Below are 20,905 nucleotides of genomic sequence, written 5' to 3'. Positions count from 1 at the left end.
AGGGTCTATAAAGGTTTGTTGAAAATTTTTTCAAACCTGAAAATGTTTTATGCGCATTTAGGAAGATAAACAACATGTTCGCCGAAAGATAAAGTTATGGAAATTAGTTTACTATCGATACAGTGACTTTACTAAGGAGGAAGTAAATCAAACCTAAACAGTGGTGCATTCAGGCACCCTCGGAGCATTAGGAAACAAAACGTTAACGTTTGTTATAAGGGTCTATAAAGGTTGTTTTCCAACCCGAAAACATATAGATAAACAAGATGTTCGTCGAATGATAAAGTTATGGACATTAGTTTAGCCTATCGATATAGTGACTTTAATAAGGAGGAAGTAAATCAAACCTAAACAGTGGTGCATTCAGGCTCGCTCGGAGCATTACAAGACAAAACGTTATCGTTTGTTATAAGTGTCTATAAAGGTTGTTTTCATGTTTTCCAACCCGAAAATATTTTACGCACATTTAGGAAGATAAACAACATGTTCGCCGAATGATAAATTATGGATATTAGTGTAGACTATCGATATAGTGACTTAAATAAGGTGGGAATAAAACAAACCTAAACAGTGGTGCATTCAGGCCCACTCGGAGCATTACAAGACAAAACTTTATCGTTTGTTAAAAGGGTCTATAAAGGTTGTTTTACATGTTTTTCAACCCGAAAATATTTTATGCACATTTAGGAAGATAAACAACATGTTCGCCAAACGATAACGTTATGGACATTAGTTTAGCCTATCGATATAGTGACTTTAATAAGGAAAAATTAATCAAACCTATACAGTGGTGCATTCAGGCCACCTCGGAGCATTAAGAGACAAAACATTATCGTTTGTTACAAGGGTCTATAAAGGTATTTTTTTTAAATTTTTTCAAACCTGAAAATGTTTTATGCGCATTTAGGAAGATAAACAACATGTTCGCCGAAAGATAAAGTTATGGAAATTAGTTTACTATCGATATAGTGACTTTACTAAGGAGGAAGTAAATCAAACCTAAACAGTGGTGCATTCAGGCTCACTCGGAGCATTACATGACAAAACGTTATCGTTTGTTATAAGGGTCTATGAAGGTTGTTTTCATGTTTTCCAACCCGAAAAAATATAGATAAACAAGATGTTTGTCGAATGATAAAGTTATGGACATTAGTTTAGCCAATCGATATAGTGACTTTAATAAGGAGGAAGTAAATCAAACCTAAACAGTGGTGCATTCAGGCTCGTTCGGAGCATTACAAGACAAAACGTTATCGTTTGTTATAAGTGTCTATAAAGGTTGTTTTCATGTTTTCCAACCCGAAAATATTTTACGCACATTTAGGAAGATAAACAATATGTTCGCCGAATGATAAATTATGGATATTAGTGTAGACTATCGATATAGTGACTTAAATAAGGTGGGAATAAAACAAACCTGAACAGTGGTGCATTCAGGCACCCTCGGAGCATTACAAGACAAAATATTATCGTTTGTTACAAGGGTCTATAAAGGTTTTTTTACATGTTTTCCAACCCGAAAACATTTTTAATACGTATTTAGGAAGATAAACAACATGTTCACCGAATGATAAATTTTGGATATTAGTGTAGACTATCGATATTCTGACTTTAATAAGGTGGGAATAAAACAAACCTAAACAGTGGTGCATTCAGGCACCCTCGGAGCATTACAAGACAAAATATTTTTTGTTTGTTATAAGGGTCTATAAATGTTGTTTTACATGTTTTTCAACCCGAAAACATTTTTAATACGTATTTAGGAAGATAAACAACATGTTCGCCGAATGATAAAGTTATGGACATTAGTTTAGCCTTTCGATATAGTGACTTTCTTACGGAAGAAGTAAATCAAACCTAAACAGTGGTGCATTCAGGCACCCTCGGAGCATTGGAAGACAAAACGTTATTGTTTGTTAAGTGTCTATAAAGGTTGTTTGATATTTTTTCCAAGCCGAAAATATTTTATGCACATTTAGAAAGATAACCAACATGTTCGCCGAATGATGAAGTTATGGACATTAGTTTAGCCTATTGATATAGTGACTTTACTAAGGGGGAAGTAAATCAAACCCAAACAGTGGTGCATTCAGGCACCCTCGGAACATTAGGAGACAAAACGTTACGTTTTGTTATAAGGGTCTACAAAGGTTGTTTTACATGTTTTCCAACCCGAAAATATTTTATGCACATTTAGGAAGATAAACAACATGTTCGCCAAACGATAACGTTATGGACATTAGTTTAGCCTATCGATATAGTGACTTTACTACAGAAGAAGTAAATCAAACCTAAACAGTGGTGCATTCAGCACCCTCGGAGCATTACATGACAAAACGTTACTTTTTGTTATGAGGGTCTATAAAGGTTGTTTGAATGTTTTATGCGCATTTAGGAAGATAAACAACATGTTTGCCGAATGATGAAGTTATGGACATTAGTTAAGCCTATCGATGTAATGACTTTAATAAGGAAAAAGTAAATCAAACCTATACAGTGGTGCATTCAGGCCCCCCTCGGAGCAATAAGAGACAAAACATTATCGTTTGTTACAAGGGTCTATAAAGGTAGTTTTTTTTTAATTTTCAAACCTGAAAATGTTTTATGCGCATTTAGGAAGATAAACAACATGTTCGCCGAAAGATAAAGTTATGGAAATTAGTTTACTATCGATATAGTGACTTTACTAAGGAGGAAGTAAATCAAACCCAAACAGTGGTGCATTCAGGCCCCCTCGGAGCATTAAGAGACAAAACATTATCGTTTGTTACAAGGGTCTATAAAGGTTTTTTGAAATGTTTTCAAACCTGAAAATGTTTTATGCGCATTTAGGAAGATAAACAACATGTTCGCCGAAAGATAAAGTTATGAAAATTAGTTTACTATCGATACAGTGACTTTACTAAGGAGGAAGTAAATCAAACCTAAACAGTGGTGCATTCAGGCACCCTCGGAGCATTAGGAAACAAAACGTTATCGTTTGTTATAAGGGTCTATGAAGGTTGTTTTCATGTTTTCCAACCCGAAAACATATAGATAAACAAGATGTTCGTCGAATGATAAAGTTATGGACATTAGTTTAGCCTATCGATATAGTGACTTTAATAAGGAGGCAGTAAATCAAACCTTAACAGTGGTGCATTCAGACTCACTCGGAGCATTACTAGACACAACGTTATCGTTTGTTATAAGTGTCTATAAAGGTTGTTTTCATGTTTTCCAAGCCGAAAATATTTTACGCACATTCAGGAAGATAAACATGTTCACCGAAAATTAAAGTTATGGACATTAATTTAGCCTATCGATATAGCGACTTTACTAAGGAGGAAGTAATAAACAGTGGTGCATTCACGCACCCTCGGAGCATTAGTAGACAAAAACGTTATCGTTTGTTACAAGGGTCTATAAAGGTTGTCTTACATTTTTTTTTTCCCAACCCGAAAACATTTCCCAAAAATACTGCGCGTTTTATCCCCCCACAGGGAATATTGTAAGTTACTTAATCAAAAACGATCACGCGTGACAGCCTCTCGTAATGACACTTGAACCGGCATCTTTCATCTTTTTTTTTAACGATGACAAAATAATGTATTCGTTCCCCGGGGCCCCTCTATACATAAGCAGGTACATATGGACAAAGAGAGGGGGGGGGGAGGCAAAACGAAACACGTTTTATTGCAATGTTTTTTGTTTTTTTTACAAGTAAAATGTGTATCGCGGTAATCGTCTCGGATCAATAAATAATGGAGCAACTATCATTTGACCTCTTGTAGGCCCGACTGGGACACAGACACGCATTGAGGGGCCTCTTCAAATATTCATCTGCCGGTTAATGTGAGCCGCGGTCCCCGGGGACCTGCAGCACTACAACGGCCCCTAATCTTAATCTACCTCGCCGTGCGCGCACACACACACACATTCAGACACGCGTACATGCGCACGCACCAAACCAGATTTAAAACCGTTAGTAATTCAAAGCGAGCTGTTAGCTCATTTTAGGGATTATTTTCCCCCCCCATTTTATTGCTGGCTCTAAGTCACTTATTTTTTATTTTTTATTTTTTTATTGAAGAGGTTTTGTAAATTAGTGAGAGTTTGATTAAAGGTTTGCATTTAAAAAAACAAAAAAACATGCAATTATTACTAAATAACAAAAATAACAGGATGGAAATAATTTATAAAAAATCAAAAAGCGTGTACAAATTCACCACATATAAAGTTGACATTTTCAATAATTTAAATTGTAATAATAATACAAATAAAAATAAAAATATCTCATTAAAATTGTCAAACGAACTGCAAAAGCCTTAATTAATTAGTTGCATAGTTTGAAATTAATCCGTGAAATTAAATAACTTTTTAACTTTAAATAAATAAGTGACGCTGGTAATAACGATTCAAATATTGACAATTAAATTGATGGCATTTAATAACACTAATGATAATAAAGACTGACATTGCATTTAAATTATTCTTTCTATAGTTGGCATTAAGGTGATTTTTTTTTTGTTGTTTTTTTTGTGCGTGTTTTGTTGGATTTATCTTCCCAACAAACTTGACATTCACAGTATAAAGCACGAAATTAATCCAATATTTTGAATTTGAAATGACCTCATTATGAGTGACGTGATACATTATTTTTTTATGACCAATATTAGTCAGCCCTATATAGTGACAACTCAACATGTGACACACACACACACAATTAAAAAATCAAACAAACCATTTCAAGTATCCAAATTTCCAAAATTTATTCTTTTCAAACTGCATATTGAAAAAAAATATATATACTCAGTTGAAATTGTAGCTGTTATAAGGATGGTATTAGTTTCAGTATGTACATGGAGTGGTTGGCTTCTGCGTACACAGGCCACAGTATTCTCTTTTTTGTTTGTTTGTTTTGTTTTTTAAATACAACTACGGAAAATGAATGATGAGCTAAAAACATAAAATATCACAGTAAATATACAGAAATTGTACAAATCAATAAGAAAAATAAAGAGCACAAGCGCCATACCTCAAACGGATGAAAAGTGGGAGACGGGGGAATATAAATTAACTTTTTTTTTTTAATGATGTATGAGCGGGATGAGGGGAGTATTATTACAATATTTTTTTTTTAGTTTTGACCTTAATTTAAAAAGAAAAAAAAAACAGTATTACCTGTTTCGTTTTTTGTCCCTTTTTCTTTCCCATGTAAATGAGCAATTGTTCAGTTTCGGGCCAAACTGGCTTTGTTATATGACGTTATATAATAATAAAAAATAAAGGGGAAGATTAAAAAAAATTAAAAAAAATTAAAAACGATGCAACCTCTTGATGGTTAATTATGTCATCTGATTGTAATGTTTTTTTTTTTGTTGATAAATACTGTACAAAAAAAAAAAAAAAAAAAAAAATAGGTGATTGCAATAATAAAACATTTTGATTGCGACTCCCACTTTCTCGTCTGGCAAACTTCATCCAGCAGTGAAGAGGTGAAGATCTTCCTCTACAGCTTCCTTTAAAGAAATGAAAAGGGAGGGAGGGGGAAAAAAATTGGTCCTTTTTTCCTTTTTTTTTTTTTTTTTTTTTTGCAGGTGACTTTTATACAACTTTTCCCCCCTGCACCCCCATTTTTTTCTGTACAAAAATAGTCCAAAGTTAAGTAGTCCACTGTTTTATATATATATATATATGTGTGTATATAAAAGTTTCCGTTTTGTTTTTTTTCTTACATGTGTGTTAATGGCAGCGTGCCGTTGATCGTCGTCCCGGGCACGGTGCTCTGGTAGTGGCCGGACATGTGTAGCCTGGTCTGGGCCGTCTGCTCGCTGACCTCCGCCCCGGGCAGGTACATGCTGATCATGTCCCTCAGGTCCCCGCTCTGGCAGCCCGGCGCGCCCCGGTGCGAGGAGGAGGAGGAGGACGAGGTGACGATCGGCGGACTGGAGCTGCTCGACTCGGACTTGACCCCGGACGCGGGCCCCATGGAGCCCAGCGCCGTCATGCCGCCGGGCGCGCCTTGCTGCGAGTAGGACATGGAGTAAGTCGGGGAGCCGTTCATGTAACCCTGCGTGGTCATGCTGTTGTACTGCTGGAGCGCGCTCATGTCGTAGCGGTGCATGGGCTGCATCTGGCCCGGGTTGTGCGCGCCCAGCCCCGGGTGCTGGTAGCTCAGCTGCTCCTGCATCATCCCGTAGCCGCCGTTGGTCCAGCCGTTCATGTGCGCCGCGTAGCTGTCCATACGCTGGGCGACACCGCCTCCGCCGAGCCCGGCCCCGACGCCGACGCCGCCGACCCCGGCGCCCATGCCGTTCCCGCCGGGACCCAGGAGCCCGCCCGGTAAGGTGTACTTGTCCTTCTTCATGAGCGTCTTGGTCTTCCGCCGGGGCCGGTACTTGTAGTCGGGGTGCTCCTTCATATGCAAGGCCCGCAGCCGCTTGGCCTCGTCGATAAACGGCCGCTTCTCGCTCTCCGAGAGAAGTTTCCACTCCGCGCCGAGGCGCTTGCTTATCTCCGAGTTGTGCATTTTGGGGTTCTCCTGCGCCATCTTCCGCCTCTGGCCCCGGGACCACACCATGAAGGCGTTCATGGGTCTCTTCACCCGCTCCGGGCTGTTTTTCTGGTTGGCGCCGGTTCCGGGCGTGTTGGGGTTGCCCGGACCCCCCGTGTTAGTCTGGGGCGCGGGGGGCTTCAAATCGGTCTCCATCATGTTATACATCAGGAAAAAAAAAAAATTTTTTTTTCTTCTATTTCTCTTTTCACCGAGCAGGTGAAAGTCCAAACAAGTTACCTGGAACTCTGAAAAGTTTGTCCTTTTTTTGGCACCCCTCAAAAAAAAAAAAAAAAAAAAAAACAAGCCTGGAAGCCGCCACACACACACACACACACACACGCACACACTCTCTCCCTCACACACACTTTATCCCTTCTCCTTCGCACTGCTCGGTCCGTGTCCACAAAAACTTCTTCCCTCGTCGCCAAAAAAGAGAAAACTGGGACTTTTTTTTTTTTTTTTCTCCCCCGCGTGTGTACGCCTGACAAGTCCGGGTAGTTTTGGAACAAGTTAATAGACGACCATTCAAGTGACGCGGCTGTCAGCAAATAAATGGCCTCGACCTGGCCAATCAGAGACGACTCGCTCACCCTGACGCGTCCAATGGGAAGGGGTGATTAGCATAAAGGGGCGTGGCCTGGCGGGCTGGGGAGAAACGCACGCACCCTGAAGCTGCCTCGGATGAGCTCATGCAAAAAAGTGCATACAAATACATGATTTTGAAGTTATTTTGTTTAATAACTATTTTTTTCTATTTTTTTTAATTAATATTATTATTATTATTTTTATTTTTTCTAATCACTGCTATGTTGGAATTATTATTAATACTGATACTGTTGTTGACATTATTCATTTTTGTTTGACTACTTTTGGATTGTTTTGTGTCATGTTTGTGTGTCCTCTCAATTGCTCTGTGTGAATGTTGCTGGGTTTTGGAATTGGAATTGTATTAGTGTGGTATTGTTGTGTGTTGTTTTGTTGGATTGATAAATAAAAAACATAAAAAGATATTTTAAAAAAAATTAATACTATTTTTTTTGTATTTAGTTGGTTTTTTTTACGTTTTTTTGTGACTATGTAAAATCAGTACAACTTCATAATTTCTCCATGTGGGGTAAATACATAATACAAAAAAAGTTATTTTTTTAATAATAAAACAAGAGTTGTAACATTATATCATTAAAAAATCCTTGCGATAAATAAATAAAAAGTTTAAAAATAGTTTGTCAGTGGCCTAAAACCACAGTCATTTCAACAAAAGTCACTATACAACCCTAACTTAAGACCCCCCCTCAATAATATGACAAAACTTAAATAAACTGTATTAGTTGACTCAAAGCGTTGGATTGTTGTGGTGTGTGTGGGCAGAAAGGGGGGCCTATTATTATTTATACTACTTTTTTTTTTATTTATTATTTTTTTTTTTTTACGTTTTTGTGACTATGTAAAATCAGTATAAATTCATAATTTCTCCATGTGGGGTGAATAAATGATAAAAAAGTATTTTTCTAAGAATACAACGAGAGTTATAACATTATATCATTAAAACATCCTTGCAATAAATAAAACAAAGTTTAAAAATAGTTTGTCAATGGCCTAAAACCACAGTCATTTCAACAAAAGTCACTATACAACCCTAACTTAGGATCCCCCCTCAATAATATGACAAAACTTAAATAAACTTTGTTAGTTGACTCAAAGCATTGCATTGTTGTGCTGTGTGTGCAAAAAGGGGGGGATATTATTATTAATACAATTTTTATTTTTTTACGTTTTTGTGACTATGTAAAATCAGTACAACTTCATCATTTCTCCATGTGGGGTGAATAAATAATAAAACAAGTTATTTGTTTAATAACAAAACGAGAGTTAACATTATATCATTAAAATATCCTTGCAATAAATAAAAAAAAGTTTACAAAATAGTTTGTCAATGGCCTAAAACCACAGTCATTTCAACAAGTCACTATACAACCCTAACTTAGGACCCCCCCTCAATAACATGACAACACTTACATAAACTGTGTTAGTTGACTCAAATCGTTGGATTGTTGTGTAGTGTGTGTGTGCAGAAAGGGGGGCCTATTATTATAATACTATTTTTATTTATTTATTTTTTTTAACGTTTTTGTGACTATGTAAAATCAGTACAACTTCATCATTTCTCCATGTGGGGTAAATAAATAATAAAAACAGTTATTTTTTTAGTAATAAAATGAGAGTTATAACATTATATCATTAAAACATCCTTGCAATAAATAAATAAAAAAGTTTAAAAATAGTTTGTCAATGGCCTAAAACCACAGTCATTTCAACAAAAGTTACTATACAACCCTAACTTAAGACCCCCCCTCAATAACATGACAAAACTTAAATAAACTTTGTTAGTTGACTCAAAGCATTGAATTGTTGTGCTGTGTGTGCAAAAAGGGGGGATATTATTAGTAATACTATTTTTTTTTACGTTTTTGTGACTATGTAAAATCAGTACAACTTCATAATTTCTCCATGTGGGGTGAATAAATAATAAAAAAAAGTTATTTGTTTAATAACAAAATGAGAGTTATAACATTATATCATTAAAACATCCTTTCAATGAATAAAAAAAAGTTTAAAAATAGTTTGTCAATGGCCTAAAACCACAGTCATTTCAACAAAAGTCACTATACAACCCTAACTTAGGACCCCCCCTCAATAACATGACAAAACTTAAACTGTATTAGTTGACTCAAAGTGTTGGATTGTTGTGTTGTGTGTGTGCAGAAAGGGGGCCTTTAATTATTATTTATACTACTCTTTTTTTGTTTTTTGTTTTTTTTACGTTTTTGTGACTATGTAAAATCAGTATAACTTCATAATTTCTCCATGTGGGGTGAATAAATAATTAAAAAAAAAAATGTTTTAATAATACAACGAGAGTTATAACATTATATCATTAAAACATTCTTGCAATAAATAAAAAAAAGTTTAAAAATAGTTTGTCAATGGCCTAAAACCACAAGCATTTCAACAAAAGTCACTATACAACCCTAACTTAGGACCCCCCCCCTCAATAAAATGACAAAACTTAAATAAACTGTGTTAGTTTACTCAAAACGTTGGATTGTTGTGTTGTGTGTGTGCAGAAAGGGGGGCCTATTATTATTAATACTATTTTTTTTTTTTTTTTTTTTACGTTTTTGTGACTATGTAAAATCAGTACAACTTCATAATTTCTCCATATGGGGTTAATAAATAATACAAAAAAAGTTGTTTTGTAATAATAAAACAAGAGTTATAACATTATATCAATAAAACATCCTTGCGATAAATAAATAAAAAAGTTTTAAAATAGTTTGTCAATGGCCTATAACCACAGTTATTTCAACAAAAGTCACTATGCAACCCTAATTTATAGGACCTCCCCCCCCAATAACATGACAAAACTTTAATAAACTGTGTTAGTTGACTCAAAGTGTTGGATTTCTGTGCTGTGTGTGCAGAAAGGGGGGCTTATTATTATTAATACTATTTTATTTTATTTTTTTTTAATTTATTTATTTTTTAACGTTTTTGTGACTATGTAAAATCAGTAAAACTTCATAATCTCTCCATGTGGGGTAAATACATAATAAAAAAAAAAGTTCTTTTTTTAATAATAAAACGAGAGTTATAACATTATATCATTAAAACATCCTTGCAATAAATTAAAAACACGTTTGAAAATAGTTTGTCAGCGGCTTAAACCACAGTCATTTCAACAAAAGTCACTATACAACCCTAACTTAGGACTACCCCCCCTCCCTTCCCAATAACATGACAAAACTTAAATAAACTGTGTTGGTTGACTCAAAGTGTTGGATTGTTGTGCTGTGTGTGTAGAAAGGGGGGCCTTTAATCATTAATACTATTTTTTTGTTTTTTGTAGTTTTTTTTAATGTTTTTGTGACTATGTAAAATCAGTACAACTTCATAATTTCTCCACGTAATAAATAAATAATAAAAAAAGTTATTTTTTAATAATAAAACGAGAGTTATAACACGTAATACATATTTATTTTCACTAAAACATCCCTTGCAAGAAATCAAAAAAGTTTAAAAAAAAGTTTGTCAATGGCCTAAAACCACGGTCATTTCAACAAAAGTCACTATAAACCCCTCCAATAACATGACACAACTTAAATAAACTATGTTGGTTGACTCAAAGTGTTGGATTGCTTTGCTGTGTGTGTAGAAAGGGGGGGCCTATTATTATTAATACAAATGTTTCGTTTTGTGTATTTTTAAAAATAATTGTGTGACTATGTCAAATCAGTACATAATTTCTCCATGTGGGGTAAATAAATAATAAATACATTATTTTTTAAATAATAAAACAACAGTTATAACACGTAATAAATATGTATTTTCATTAAAACATCCCTTGCAATAAATCAAAAAAGTTTAAAAAATAGTTTGTCAATGGCCTAAAACCATGGTCATTTAAACAAAAGTCACTATACAAAACCAAAAAAAAAAAACCATGACAAAACTTAAATAAACTGTGTTAATTGACTCAAAGCCTTGGATTGTTGTGCTGTGTGTGCAGAAAGGGGGGGGGCTATTTTTATTAATACTATTTTTGTTGTTGTATTTTTTTACGTTTTTGTGTCAAATCAGTACAACTTCATAATTTCTCCATGTGGGGTAAATAAATAATAAAAAAAAGTGTACTCATCCTACCCCCCCAAGTTATTCTTTAATAATAAAACACGTAATAAATATGTATTTTCATTAAAACAACCCTTGCAATAAATCCAAAAAAGTTTCAAAATAGTTTGTCAGTGGCCATTTCAACAAAAGCCTAACTTAGGACCCATCCAATAACATGACAACACTTAAATAAACTTTGTTAGTAGACTCAAAGCCTTGAAAAGGGGGGGGGGGGGGGGGGGGGGCTGCTTGTTGCTTTTTTTTTTTTTTTTTTTTTTTTTTTTTTAGCGTTGAAAAGAGTTAAAGGTAATCCAAGATGTGTCCCCCTTTTGTTTGGTCAAGTTGAATGCCGACACACACAGAGGGGCTCATAGTTTGTGTTGCGTCTGAAGACACAACTCCACTACATAGTGTTCTTGTTGTTGTTTTTGCACACGACACTGCGGGTAAATAAAAGTTTTTTTGTAGGTTAAAAAAAAAAAAAAAAAAAAAAAAAAAAAAAGGTAAACTCATGCAATCAGCCAATTAACAAAAAAACAAAAACCGAAATAAAATTACCAACAATTAATAAGCCGGGCTTCGTACACGTTTTCTTTTTAATAATTCACTCGGATGTTGTTGTTTTTTGGGGGTTTTTTTGGGTACAAAACTTTTGCTGCGGTGGACGCACGGCGTCCTGCTGCGTGCCACCAGTGCCGTCTACTGGCCAGAGAAGGAACTACAGGCAAAAGTTGTATATGTATTTTGCCAGAATTGTTTTTTAAAAACTAAACACATGCAAAAAGACACATTTTCAATGATGCATTTGAGTTATTAGAACACATTTGAATAAATAATAGTTGTTTTTCCCCCTCCAATTAAATATAGACGCACTTCATAGATACACACCTGATTTAATTGAATTAAATAATATCTGCCCATTCCATCATAATTGCACATGAATAGATCAAGCCTTGTTGTTTGTTTCCAGCCATTTGATACAAGGCGCTCATTATGGCGACCTTGCATAAGACGCGCGTAATAATAAATAAAAAAAGCCCGCAAGAGGCGACGCATGCAAGCCGAAGCTGGCCCGCATTATAATGCAAGATTGAAAAAAAAAAAGGGCCGTTCGGCTGCTATCTGCATATCTGCATGCCGTCTGAGAGTGTTCCCCGCTACCTCTAATCTGCTTAGGATAATAAAGGAACAGCGGGGACCCCGCGGCTCCCTGAAAGCGGGGGCCCCCATGCAGCCTATAGGCCGGGGGAATGGCCCCTGCATCCACAAGCATTCGAAATTAAAGCTGTTGTTTGACAAAACAAGGGGGGGAAAAAAACTAACAAGCTACCGTTTTTTTTGTTTTTTTTATGAACCTAAATAATATAAACATTATGAAATATATTTTAATAACATTTTGGCTTACAACCAATTTCACGGTAATAATAGTAATATTGCTTCATTTAATACACAAAATACAAATGGTGCATGCATAATTTTTTTATGATTATTTTTTTAATGTTCATTATTTTATTAGCAACATCTTAAAATAATCTTAATTATTGAGTCCAAATTGGAATCATTTAAATGGCATGTTTTTTTTGCCGCTAGGGGCCGTAGCATGCAGTCAATACCCGAGTCAAAAACATGCACAATATTTTGGAGAATAATTCCCCACTTTTCGAAGAAGAGCCACTAAAATTGCGCTGACATTTATAGCAGGAAGAGTTTTTTTTTAATTTATTTATGATTTTTTTTTTTTTTTTACCGCACCTCTAATTAGAGTTGAGAAATAAATTAAAGTGTTTTCTTTATGGTACGTGACACGCGCTAATTGTGTTATGGCATCTAAAAATAAAACACGCGTTTTATGATTAAATATGGATTGTAAAAAAAATATATATAAAAAAATTAAATAATAATAACATCATAATAATGATGGCTAATACTATTTGTAGAAATAATAAAACGCATACACATAAATAGTCGTTAATTTTTTGTATTATAACAAGTTATTATTGTTGTTATAATAATACTACTAATAATAATCCATCCTTTTTTCTACCGCTTGTCCCTTTCGGGGTCACGGGGGGAGGGGGGGGGGGGGGTACTGGAGCCTATCTCAGCGGCACTCCGGCGGAAGGCGGGGCACACCCTGGACAAGTCGCCACCTCATTATAATAATAATAATAATAATAATAATAATAATTATCATTATTCCATCCATCCATTTTTTCTACCGCTTGTCCCTTTCTGGGTCACGGGGGGAAGGGAGGACGGGGGGAGGGGGGGGGGGGGGTTGCTGGAGCCTATCTCAGCGGCATTCGGGCGGAAGGCGGGGCACACCCTGGACAAGTCGCCACCTCATTATAATAATAATAATAATAATAATAATAATAATAATAATTATTCCATACATCCATTTTCTACTGCTTGTCCCTTTCGGAGTTACGGGGTAAGAGGGGGGGTTGCTGGAGCCTATCTCAGCAACATTCGGGCGGAAGGCGGGGAAAACCCTGGACAAGTCGCCACCTCATTATAATAATAATAATAATAATAATAATAATATTTATTATTATTCCATCCATCCATTTTCTACTGCTTGTCCCTTTCGGGGTCACGGGGGGAAAGGGGGGGGGGGGGGTGCTGTAGCCTATCTCAGCGGCATTCGGGCGGAAGGCGGGGCACACCCTGGACAAGTTGCCACCTCATTATAATAATAATAATAATAATAATAATAATAATAATAATAATAATTATTATTATTCCATCCATCCATTTTTTCTACCGCTTGTCCCTTTCGGGGTCACGGGGGGAGGGGGGGGGGGGGGGTGCTAGAGCCTATCTCAGCAGCATTCGGGCGGAAGGCGGGGCAAACCCTGGACAAGTCGCCACCTCATTATAATGATAATAATAATAATGATAATAATAATAATAATAATTATTATTATTCCATCCATCCATTTTTTCTACCGCTTGTCCCTTTCGGGGTCACGGGGGGGGGGGGTGCTAGAGCCTATCTCAGCAGCATTCGGGCGGAAGGCGGGGCAAACCCTGGACAAGTCGCCACCTCATTATAATAATAATACTAATAATAATAATAATAATCATAATAAAATAATAATAATAATTATTATTTTATCCATCCATCCATCCATTTTCTACCGCTTATTCCCTTCGGGGTCACGGGGGGCGCTGGAGCCTATCTCAGCAGCATTCGGGCGGAAGGCGGGGCAAACCCTGGACAAGTCGCCACCTCATTATAATAATAATAATAATAATAATAATAATAATAATAATAAAATAATAATAATTATTAATATTATTTTATTATTTATTAATAATTATTGTTATTATTTTTGTGTTTTAACCGGCCCTTAAAGATTTACGACCGAAGCCACTGCAACCCACCCACAACTTAAGAGTTAGAACTCTACTCTAACAACCAAAACAACTATGATGCTGTGTTGCAAATTTCTATTATTTACACATATATATATATATATATATATATATATATATATATATATATATATATATATATATAGCATTCTATTTGAGTTACTTTATTGAGTTTTCAACCCCCTGGGGCTGTTTTGTACTGTTTTTGTACTATTTCTGTACTTGTTTTGATCATTATTATTTCTTGATTGTATGTAAATGTTGCACATTATAAATAAAAGTTTATAAAATTTGAAATAAATAATAAAAAAAAAAACACCCACAACTGTGACACACACACACCAACACTAACACACACACTTCCACGCAAACACACGCACGCTTCAACTTACACTTTGGGAGTGTTGCGTCTTCCTCTCGTCGTGATTGGCAGACAAACGCGGGGGGGGGAAAAAAAAAAAAAAAAAAGTTGTCTTTTCAAAACTCCTCCAGTCGTAACACCGACCCACGGAGTCCACGCGTGTCCGCCCGCAGAGCTCCGCTCGCCCGCCGCCACGTCTCCGATCACGCGTGGCGCCAAACACATTTTTTTTTCATTTTTTTTTTTTTCCCCTCCGTCTTCACCCCCCAAGCCCGACTTGTTTCCAGCCGGCCGGCGGCGCCTGGTATCCGGCTTGCATATCCGCGCGGAGCCGGTGGCCGGTGCGGAGCCTCCAGGTCTGCTCTCCGCGCGCCCTGCCAGAAGAAAAAGGCGTTTATGGCGGCGCTCAAAGTGAAAAAGGGGCCGATTTAAAAAGGAGAAGAATGCAAGCAAGAACAACAAAAGTCAGTTATATTAAAGTCTATGCCTCTCCGCTCCTATCTTCCACCCCCTAGCTTAGCCCACATAATGAGCAGGGAAAAAGCTTTCTATTTTGTTCACTGGGTATCCACAGATAATTTGAAGCCATTGTTTCTGCCACAGATGGTTCTTTTTATTACAATAACGCGGCTCTTTGTGAAGAGCGAGCCCACAATAAAAATCTAAAGCGTCCTCCTGAATAACCATTTTGTTCTCCCTTGTATAGGCGGAACAAAAGCCGCCGTGAGGTAATGGCCTGCCTTATTGAAAGCTCCAGAAAGGGGATTTGATAAAGATTCTTTTCGCTCCTTTTTTTTTTCTCCCTTCTTCTCTTCCACAGTACAAGAAGATGTCACAGAGAAAGTGACACTGCATGGGAAGGAAGACAAATGTTGGGAAAAGTGCCTCAATTCTATTATCATCCAAAGCATTTTACACACCAAAATGTATCTATTTAAACAACTTCTTCTTCTTCTTCTCCAGATTTTGCCGCGCTCCACCTTACACATTTTTCACCCGATTCAAACTGTTTCAACTCCTAAAATTCCCAGATTTCCCAGAATTCATTTTTCACATTCAAAATTAATTAGCCATTTTTCAAGCTTCCACCATTTACACATTTTTTAACCTGTTCAAACCGTTGCAGCATCCTGAAAATGTAAACTATATTTTTTCCAAGTTCCAAAAAATTCCAGGATTTGTCCAGAATTCATGATTTTCCAAAACCCTATTTTCTGGCATCTACTCTTTCCACATTTTTCAACACATTGAAAAATTTCATCACCAACCTTTTCAACTCATTCAGACGTTAAAGATTTGTTTATACCATTTAAAAAAAAAAATCCAGATTATCCCGAAATTCCCTTTGAAATCAATGGGACATTCTTCAAAGTTCCACAACTCCCCCCCCCCCCCCCCCCCCGATTCAAACTGTTCCAACTTAAAACTGTTCAGTTTATTCGGGAATCGCGGGCTTCCTCTTGACAAATTCTAAAAATTCCCAGATTTCCCAGAATTCCAGGTTTTCCGGGACATTTTTCACATTCAAAATGAACTGGCCATTTTTCAAACTTCCACCATTTCCACATTTTTCAACCTGTTCAAACCATTCCACCATCCTGAAAATTTTAACTATATTTTTTTCCAAATTCCAAAAAATTCCAGGATTTTTCCAGAATTTATGATTTTCCAAACCCATATTCCCACCCTTTTTCCACATTTTTCAAAACATTGAAAAATTTAAACACCAACCATTTCAAGTCATACAGACGTTAAAGATTTTTTCATAGCATTTTCAAAAAAATTCCCGCTTTTCCCGAGAATCCCAAATTTTGGGGAAATTCCCTTTGAAATCAATGGGACATTCTTCAAAGTTCCACAACTCCCACATCACCCCCCCCCCCCCCCCCCCCGCACCCCCGATTCAAACTGTTCCAACTTAAAACTGTTCAGCTTATTCGGGAATCGCGGGCTTCCTCTTGACAAATTCTAAAAATTCCCAGATTTCCCAGACTTCCAGGGTTTCCGGGACATTTTTCACATTCAAAATGAATTGGCCATTTTTCAAACTTCCACCATTTCAACCATTTCCACATTTTTCAACCTGTTCAAACCATTGCACCATCCTGGAAATTTAAACTATAGTTTTTCCAAGTTCCATGGATTTTTCCAGAATTCATGATTTTCCAAACCCCGTTTTCCACCCTATTTTCTGGCATGTACTCTTTCCACATTTTTCAACACATTGAAAAATGTCAACACCAACCATTTCAACTCATTCAGACCATTAAAGTTTTTTTTTTACCATTTTCAAAAAAATTCCCGCTTTTCCCGAAATTCCCAAATTTTGGGGAAATTCCCGTTGAAATCAAAGGGACATTTTCCAAGCTTCCACCATTTCCACATTTTTCAACCTGTTCAAACCAGTCCACCATCCTGAAAATTTAAACTGTATTTTTTCTAAGTTCCAAAAAATTCCAGGATTTTTCCAGAATTCATGATTTTCCAAAGCCCTGTTTCCACCCTGTTTTCTGGCGACTACTCTTTCCACATTTTTCAAGACATTGAAAAATGTCAACACCAACCATTTCAACTCATTCAGACCATTAAAGGTTATTTTTTTTACCATTTTCCCCCCAAAATCCCGCTTTTCCCGAAATTCCCAAATTTTTGGGAAATTTCCGTTGAAATCAATGGGACATTCTTCAAAGTTCCACAACTCCCACATGTCCCCTCGATTCAAACTGTTCCAACTTAAAACTGTTCAGTTTATTCGGGAATTGCGGGCTTCCTCTTGACAAAAATTCTAAAAATTCCCAGATTTCCCAGAATTCCAGGTTTTCCGGGACATTTTTCCCCATTCAAAATGAATTGGCTATTTTTCAAACTTCCACCATTTCCACATTTTTCAAACTATTCCACCATCCTGAAAATTTAAACTATATTTTTTCCAAGTTCCAAAAAATTCCAGGATTTTTCCAGAATTCATGATTTTCCAAAACCCTATTTCCATCCTATTTTCTGGCATCTACTCTTTCCAGATTTTTCAACACATTGAAAAATTTACACCAACCATTTCAACTCATTCAGACGTTAATGATTTTTTTTATACCATTTTCCAAAAAATTCCCTCTTTTCCCGAAATTCCCAAATGTTGGGGAAATTCCCTTTGAAATCAATGGGACATTCTTCAAGGTTCCACAACTCACACATCCCCCGATTCAAACTGTTCCAACTTAAAACTGTTCAGCTTATTCGGGAATCGCGGGCTTCCTCTTGACAAATTCTAAAAATTCCCAGATTTCCCAGACTTCCAGGTTTTCCGGGACACTTTTCCCATTCAAAATTAATTAGCCATTTTTCAAGCTTCCACCATTTCCACATTTTTTAACCTGTTCAAACCATTGCAGCATCCTGAAAATTTAAACTACATTTTTTCCAAGTTCCAAAAAATTCCAGGATTTGTCCAGAATTCATGATTTTCCAAAACCCTATTTTCTGGCATCTACTCTTTCCACATTTTTCAACACATTGAAAAATTTCATCACCAACCTTTTCAACTCATTCAGACGTTAAAGATTTGTTTATACCATTTTCAAAAAAAATCCAGATTATCCCGATATTTTTCCCCATTCAAATTTTCCGGGACATTTTTCCCATACAAAATTAATTGGCCATTTTTCAAACTTCCATCATTTCCACATTTTTCAACCTGTTCAAACCATTTTTCCAAGTTCAAGAAAATTCCAGGATTTTTCCAGGATTCCTGGTTTTCCAAAGCCTTATTTCCACCCTAGCGACTACTCCTTCCACATTTTTCAACACATTTCCATCGTCCCACCGTCAAAACATTCCTCTTAATCAGGACAAAAAAACAAAAATTTTTTTGAGCGGGAAAAATTCCCGGTTTTCCCGAAATTCCAGGATTTCTGTAGTACCATTTCTCAATTCAACATGTTACTACTTCAACATTTCCCGACCGATTTGAAACATTTCAACACCAACCATTTCAACTGATTCAGACAATTAAATATTTTTTTTTACCATTTTCAAAAAAATTCCCGCTTTTCCCGAAATTCCCAAATTTTGGGGAAATTCCCGTTAAAATCAATGGGACATTCTACAAAGTTCCACAACTCACACTTTTTCCCCTCGATTCAAACTGTTCCAACTTAAAACTGTTGGCTTCCCCTTGAAAAATTCCCAAATTTGCCAGAATTCCAGGTTTTCCGGGACATTTTTCCCCATTCAAAATGAATTGGCCATTTTTCAAACTTCCACCATTTCCACATTTTTCAACCTGTTCAAACCATTGCACCATCCTGAAAATGTAAACTATTTTTTCCAAGTTCCAAAAAATTCCAGGATTTTTCCAGAATTCATGATTTTCCAAACCCCTATTTTCTGGCATCTACTCTTTCCACATTTTTCAACACATTGAACAATTTCAACACCAACTTTTTCAACTCATTCAGATGTTAACGATTTGTTTAAACCATTTTCAAAAAAAAAATCCAGATTATCCCGAAATTCCAAGATTTTGGGGAAATTCCCGTTGAAATCAATGGGACATTCTTCAAAGTTCCACAACTCCCACATTTTTCAACCTGTTCAAACCATTCCACCATCCTGAACATTTTAACTATATTTTTTCCAAGTTCCAAAAAATTCCAGGATTTTTCCAGAATTCATGATTTTCCAAAGCCCTATTTCCACCCTATTTTCTGGCGACTACTCTTTCCACATTTTTCAAGACATTGAAAAATGTCAACACCAACCATTTCAACTCATTCAGACCATTAAAGGTTATTTTTTACAATTTCCCCCCCAAAATCCCGCTTTTCCCAAAATTCCCAAATTTTGGGGAAATTCCCGTTAAAATCAATGGGACATTCTACAAAGTTCCACAACTCACACTTTTTCCCCTCGATTCAAACTGTTCCAACTTAAAACTGTTGGCTTCCCCTTGAAAAATTCCCAAATTTGCCAGAATTCCAGGTTTTCCGGGACATTTCTCCCCATTCAAAATGAATTGGCCATTTTTCAAACTTCCACCATTTCCACATTTTTCAACCTGTTCAAACCATTGCACCATCCTGAAAATGTAAACTATTTTTTCCAAGTTCCAAAAAATTCCAGGATTTTTCCAGAATTCATGATTTTCCAAACCCCTATTTTCTGGCATCTACTCTTTCCACATTTTTCAGAACATTGAAAAATTTCAACACCAACCATTTCAACTCATTCAGACGTTAAAGATTTGTTTATACCATTTTCAAAAAAAATCCCGCTTTTCCCGAAATTCCCAAATTTTGGGGAAATTCTCTTTGAAATCAATGGGACATTCTTCGAAGTTCCACAACTCCCACATTTCCCCCTGGTTCAAACTGTTCCAACTTAAAACTGTTGGCTTCCCCTTGAAAAATTCCCAAATTTGCCAGAATACCAGGTTTTCCGGGATATTTTTCCCCATTCAAAATGAATTGGCCATTTTTCAAACTTCCACCATTTCCACATTTTTCAACCTGTTCAAACCATTCCACCATCCTAAAAATTTAAACTATATTTTTTCCAAGTTCCAAAAAATTCCAGGATTTTTCCAGAATCCATAATTTTCCAAAACCCTACTTACACCCTATTTTCTGGCATCTACTCTTTCCACATTTTTCAACACATTGAAAAATTTACACCAACCATTTCAACTCATTCAGATGTTAACGATTTTTTTATACCATTTTAAAAAAAATTCCCGCTTTTCCCGAAATTCCCAAATTTTGGGGAAATTCCCTTTGAAATCAATGGGACATTCTTCAAAGTTCCACAACTCCCACATTTCCACCCCCGATTCAAACTGTTCCAACTTAAAACTGTTCAGTTTATTCGGGAATCGCGGGATTCCTCTTGACAAATTCTAAAAATTCCCAGATTTCCCAGAATTCCCGGTTTTCCGGGACACTTTTCCCATTCAAAATTAA

General features: G+C 36.2%; 1 protein-coding gene across 6 annotated transcripts in view; it reads right to left on the bottom strand.

Annotated features, from left to right (window-relative positions):
* Nucleotides 1-20,905, bottom strand: part of sox2 (SRY-box transcription factor 2) — a 379,189-nt gene that overhangs the window by 201,564 nt on the left and 156,720 nt on the right. For 3 of the 6 annotated variants that reach the window (XR_012050817.1, XR_012050819.1, XR_012050818.1), the window contains one exon: nt 14,983-15,325. The exons of 1 other annotated variant lie outside the window; for it this stretch is intronic. Coding sequence is in view for 1 of the 5 variants with exons in the window: in XM_061975536.2 (XP_061831520.1) it covers nt 5,492-5,501; nt 5,718-6,703 (996 nt within the window). In the remaining 4 variants the exon portion in view is untranslated. Of the gene's footprint in view, nt 1-4,731; nt 5,502-5,717; nt 7,290-14,982; nt 15,326-20,905 lie in introns of those variants that run through there. 2 more of the 6 variants (XR_009816856.2, XM_061975536.2) reach the window with 2 other exon arrangements.

This window comes from Nerophis lumbriciformis, linkage group LG14 (assembly GCF_033978685.3).
Source record: "Nerophis lumbriciformis linkage group LG14, RoL_Nlum_v2.1, whole genome shotgun sequence".
Taxonomy (NCBI): Eukaryota; Metazoa; Chordata; class Actinopteri; order Syngnathiformes; family Syngnathidae; genus Nerophis; species Nerophis lumbriciformis.
The sequence above is the reverse complement of the archived record's forward strand: the minus strand, read 5'-3'. Positions and strand labels throughout refer to the sequence as shown.